The sequence below is a fragment of the Galeopterus variegatus genome, unplaced genomic scaffold (genome assembly GCF_000696425.1).
Source record: "Galeopterus variegatus unplaced genomic scaffold, G_variegatus-3.0.2 Scaffold112, whole genome shotgun sequence".
In the NCBI taxonomy this organism is placed as follows: Eukaryota; Metazoa; Chordata; class Mammalia; order Dermoptera; family Cynocephalidae; genus Galeopterus; species Galeopterus variegatus.
Genome location: NW_007726223.1, coordinates 1,030,420 through 1,036,442, shown reverse-complemented (window position 1 = coordinate 1,036,442; position 6,023 = coordinate 1,030,420). Strand labels below are relative to the sequence as shown.

Below are 6,023 nucleotides of genomic sequence, written 5' to 3'. Positions count from 1 at the left end.
CCAAATGCCAGGCTGCAAATTTTCCAAATCTTTACATTTTCCTTCCCTTTTTAACTCTGGCTTTACGTTGTGCCTTAGCTGCCATAACTCAGTGTAGGCTATTACATGTAGCCATGCAACTTCCTTAATGCTTTGCTGCTTAGAAACTTCTTCTGCCAAATACTTTGGTTCACAACTCTTCAGTTCCATTTTCCACAAATTCCTAGGGCATGGACACAATGCAGCCAAGTTCCTTGTCAGTTCATAGCAAGGTTGATCTTTTCCCCAGTTTCTAATAAACTCCTTATTTCTACCTGAGACCTCCTTAGAATGGTCTTTACAATCCATATTTCTATAAACATTCTGGTCACCACCATCTAACCAGTCTCTAAAACATTCCAAACTTTCCCTGGTTTTCTTGTCTTCTAAACTTGCACCAGCATCTAGGTTTTTTCCAGCCTGTTCCTCTAAATTCTTCCAGCCTCTCCTCAACACCCAGTTCCAAAGCCGCTTCCACTTTTCAAGTATTGGTTATAAGGAACACCCACTTCCCTGGTACCAATTTTCTGTATTAGTCCATTTGTGTTGCTTATTACAAAATACTTGGAACTGGGTCATTTATAAAGAAAAATGAAATTTATTGCTTACAGTTTCTAAGGCTGGGAAGTCCAAAGTCCATCATGTGGTGGTGACAGTGACCCAGGGATCACACATTGCAAGATGGTGGAAGCAGAGAGAACAAAGAGAGACAGACTCTCCCCTCTCGTCTTTTAAAGCCCTTAGAACCTGCCCATGACCACCATTTTTAATCCATTCATTATGGCATGGTTCTACAATCCAATCACCTCTTCAAGGCTTCACCATTCAATTACCATAATAGGATTTCCCACCCTCTTAACAGTCACAGTGGGAACCAAGCTTCTAATACATAAAACTTGGGGGACACAATTCAAGCTTCAGTGAGTTTTGGGAGGATATAATTCAATCTACTACACAGTATAAAAAATATCTACTGAAAATTTTCAGGAAATGTTTTCTTTGATATTTTATTTAAATTCTGTATATAAAATTTGTTTAATATATTTGGGGTTTAAAAACAAAATTTGCACACAAAGCAACACTGTTTATAAGCATAGAACACTAATGTTTGTGTTTTATTATAATAAAACCAAAATATACATTTAACAATTCTCTACTATTTTATACTGCAAGACTACATTTCTCTCAAAATAGTAAAACTGTAAATGCAAAATTGATTGCTAACCACTCACAATACCAGAATTAAATTACATGATTAACTATGGCTTCTGACAGATTTTTTTGCCCTTTCTCAAAAAATAATCTATCTCAAACTTTCCATAAATACTTTATACTACAAAATATTTAAATGAGAGGTAAAAGTCACATGCATGCTCCTGTCTTTGCACTTGCAATGTGTAGAATATGGGAATCTTAGATTTTATTTTTTTAACCTGAGATGTAAGTTGAATTATGTAAATTTATGGTCATTTACTGAGAGGAATATATCTTTCTATAAAAACATCTATTCCTAAACTGTCCATTCTCAGTAAGGCTAATCAATTCCAACATGTTGTGTAAGACAAATGTGACATTCTAAAGGCAGGATAGTTCAATTTTGATTTCCATTTGTATTTATATTATATATATATAGAAAAGAAATATATCTTGTATTTAAGTTTAAGAAAATCAGTGTTTAATGAGTGCTCTTTATTATTTTGTAGACATCTGAATAGGATCAACTTGTCCTCGGAAATACAATTTTGATAATATTGAACAACAGGCACTGACTTTTTTTAACTTATCTTTTAGCTGAGTCTACACAATTCATCAGGAACAAAATGTAATAGCATATGAAGAACCAAAATATAGATCAAAGGCAAAATTCAAGAGTAAGACTATTTTGTAGCCAGCATAGTGTACACAGCATTACTTTAGCCAACAGTATGATGAGATTTTGAATTTCTTCTACTGCTGTTATGGCTTTTGCAAATTACTAAATTTCTCTATAACTATCTTTCCATTTTTAAAGTAATTTGGTTGGTTTTAAGAAATGTTTATTCAGTAATATGAATGTAGTGTTTTGAACTCTTTGGGAAAAAAGGTTCTACATAAATTAATTACTTAGACTATCCATTTCTAAACAAACTCTTAAAATTTCTAATAAATTAAATGTAAATGAATACAGACAGGCAGGATTCCACTTAGCAGCATAAATAGCTGGAATGAAATGCAGGTGAGCACACACAAAGAAGTGGGATATATGTATTGAAGACAAGGGAGAAAAATAGGAAACCAAGAAGAAACAGACACTTTAAGCCCCTCTCAATAGAAAGTTGATTTCTTAGCATATTTGAAACTATTAACTACAATATTTTTCATTATTTCAAAGCAAATTTGGAAAAATCTTTAGTGGTGAGGAATTATATATTGTGTTTGTGAATTTAATATATTCATACTGTTCCTCTAAGTGTTCTAAACAAAAGATTAAAAAATAAAACATAGTTCCAATATCCTCTTTCTTTAAAAATACACAGAAAATTTTTGTTCCCATATGTTGCTTTTTTATTATATGAAATTTTATTTTGCTAATAATATTTCCAATGTATCTTAAGTAATTATCATAAATTAATAGTTTTGTATCTAAAGCGGGCAGAATATTAGATATAAGGCATAAAATAGGTTACCGAAATTTTGTGTGAATAATTAAGATTAGAACAAAGTAACTAAAAAATGATTTGAACATTCATATTTAGATGAAAACAAAATTTATTTTAACAAGTCAATCCTAACGTCTGAGCTTCATGTAATTTTTTTCAAAGCCATTCATAATTTGATCTTACTGTCTGATACACAAATATTTGGAAATTTATAAAAAATAAAGCATGGTCCCACTTTTTTGCCTTGAGCTGCTATGAGTTCCTGAAACATTTTTATCCCAGCAAATCAATAGTTACAAATAGTATTGTTATGACATTCAATTAGTAGTCTGATCCTGCCACAACTATTCTTTCACATAACTTTCTAAAAGAGTGATTAATTCTGATTTACTTTTATTAAAATTATTGCTTAACTTTTCCTTATAATGATAAATCTACAAACATTTTGAGTATAAGATTAAATGGGGGTATGTAACTTCATATGTCAGTGTGACTACTTTGGGATAGATAAGCAATGCAAATAAAATGAAAGTAAAATAATGTTTTGAACATAGAGCCAGTCACAGACTCTGTAATAAGTTGCCCTGTAATCACATGGCTTTCTCACAGACTTTTCTTTCAAGATACGTAGAATGCATGAGAAATGAGCAACGTCTGTTATTTAGTTTTCTGAAAAGCTGCCTTCCATGTGAAGAAGTGACTAATTTTTCATTTCACACTATAAATGGCGTGAAAAGGCAAAACAGAAGAAGGCTAAGGGTTTTGTGTTAGAAGAAGGAAAGGTGAGTCCTGCTTAAGCAGACAGGAAACACAACATACATACTTAGAGGAAAAGTCAAATTGGAAACATTTGATAGTGTTAACAAGATATGAATGATGCTTATGTTAATGTTGTGAGTTTATTTTCTTTACGCGTGGTAGGCTTATTTATTTTTAAGTTAATAAAACTACGCTACTTTTACAACACATCACCTCTGAAATGCAAAAAGGTTGTTTGAAGAAAAGATGTCAAAGAGTTCATTTAACCCTTCCCGTTGTTAAAATTTTGCACTTATTCTGTTATTCAACAAATATATATTCAACAAATATATATACCCAATCCCTACCACTGTCATCTACTTAATTCTATCTCCTCTGTATTATATATTGTTTTTCCCATTCACTCAAATATAATCCAATAATCCAATATGCAGGAAGGAATAAAGGCAGTAAATGAAAATAATATAGAGTATGATAAATATTTAGAAAAAAGAGAGGGAACACATACTGAAATACCACCGGTTATAAATAAAGCATGTTCATCCTTCCCATGATAATTTAGAAATCTTAGTTTTCCTCCGACTTTTACTAGCAGTTTGGACTATAAATTGGCAGTTACTTATAATCTAGTGAAAAGGGCTCCATTACATTTTGCCCATTTTATTTGTGATTGTTCTTCCTTTTCATGGGGATATGAGTTTTCCCCAAAGGCAGAATTTATGGCTGTCTTTCCTCTGTCTCCTATCTGCATACCTTCCTTTTAGGATGCAGTATACATCATGATGTTTCCCTTATTTTATTAAAATATTCTCCATATTTTAGTAAAATATTTATTAAGCATTCTGTCCCTGTAGAGCTTAGCATCTATTCTAGAAACACATAACTGAGCGCCAACTTCTCTCTGGGAACCTGTTACTCCTGACAAGTCATAAGGAATCCTGGGAGAAACATTAATGCCCTTCAGTAAATCAATGTTGCAGTATGTTAAATGCAACCGCTATGGCCTGAAAGAAATAACGCACTTTTCCAAATTTCTACACCATACTCACTAGGATAGTTCCTGTGGATAATGTGAGTTGTCTTAATTTGTGTCTTCCTTCCAATTCCTACCACAACGTAGCCAGTTCTAGAGTGGAATGATATATCTGTTCATGAGAACATGGCACAACTGCACGATAAACTCCATGCTTAATGGACCTAAAAAGGAGTAAAGCATCTTAATACAATATCTAATTTGATATTTGCCTAGCTCAATTACTCGCGTGACATAATAAACTCTAAAACTCAAAAAATAAAGCATTTACAAGTGTGAAGCCCCTATTTTGAGGATAATTCTGATATTTTGCAGGTACAAGTTTCATTCCTGGAAAACTGGTGTAGATGAATTATTTGCCCTTACCATCCCATATTCACCATATGTAGTCCTATTCAGACTATTGTACCTTAGCAAAACTCTATGGAAAGCATTTATGAGTTAGAATAAGGGATGTTCAAAACAGAAGACAGTATTTTTGCAGATAAAGAATTCTTTTCTTTAAATTAAATAGAAAACTACGTGGCCATAGCTCTAGGAAGCTCATCCAGGTCTCTGTGATGTCTTCGATTCCGTTTCTTCTTCATTTCCTGCATGTGCTTCCACTTTGGGCTGCCCTTGTTTCGCTGTCTCCGCTTCTCCCTGTGCCACATCTGTTCGCAGTACTGGTCGAGGCTGAAGTTTGGGCTGCTAAGGATTTGGATGTAGTCTTTGTATCTCAACCGTGACTCAGCCAATAGATCCTTAACCTGCCCCTCCTCATTCTCTGCCCTCTGGGTATTTTCCATCTGCTCATTCTCAATGACATTCAAAGTCAGCTTTACAATGGTGTGGATGAAAGTGTGCTCCTGGGCTTTGCAGTAATACATCCCAGAGTCCTTCCTCTGCAGACTTCGAATCAGTAGCCCATATTCCGTTTTAATGATCCTTTCATCGGGTTTCAACTGTAGAATTGGAAAAATATAGGTAATAAATTAAAAACAGAGAGGCCTATGAGCAAATGAAAACAGGCTACATAGTTTTGCTTAGATAAATCTAAAAGATATATTATCTGTTTCTCCATCATCAAGCAAAATATTGTCAGCCACAGTCGGAGAGGGTAAAAAAATTCAACTAAAGTAACAGCTCCCAAACCATATTCTGAATTTTTCACATTTGTATCTCATTAAGTATAACTGAACCTTTGGAAGACAGTTAATTTTTCTCCCAGTATACAGATAGGAATGAAAAGCTGTGAAAAAGTAATGACGTAAAACTGGAAACTATCAACGGACCTTCTTTACAGAGATTTCGGATACTAATTGGTGTGCTAAGATCACAAATTGGTATCTCAATTCCAGAACAAGAATGTAATATTAACAGGCACTGTGTAGAAAAGGAACTCTAGTGCATGCTACTACCTGTAATGTAGGATAGAACAATGATTCCAAATGGAATTCACTCTGTTTTCTAGACATCACCAAATAAATGATTTGAATAGCATATGGAAGCTATAAATGGTGACTTGTTAAAAGCCAAGTGGAAAGGCGTGGATACAGCCTTTTGGATGTTAGAGCTGTAACTGAGTAGGACCA

The 6,023-nt window shown here is 33.6% G+C and overlaps 1 protein-coding gene across 1 annotated transcript in view; it reads right to left on the bottom strand.

Moving 5' to 3' along the window:
* Positions 1-1,098: 1,098 nt before the first annotated feature.
* SEMA3D (sema domain, immunoglobulin domain (Ig), short basic domain, secreted, (semaphorin) 3D) overlaps positions 1,099-6,023 on the bottom strand; it is a 193,396-nt gene continuing 188,471 nt past the window's right edge. The window contains exon 19 of the mRNA XM_008586731.1: positions 1,099-5,393. Within this exon, the coding sequence (XP_008584953.1) occupies positions 4,968-5,393 (426 nt within the window). The 3' untranslated portion in view covers positions 1,099-4,967. The remainder of the gene's footprint in view (positions 5,394-6,023) is intronic.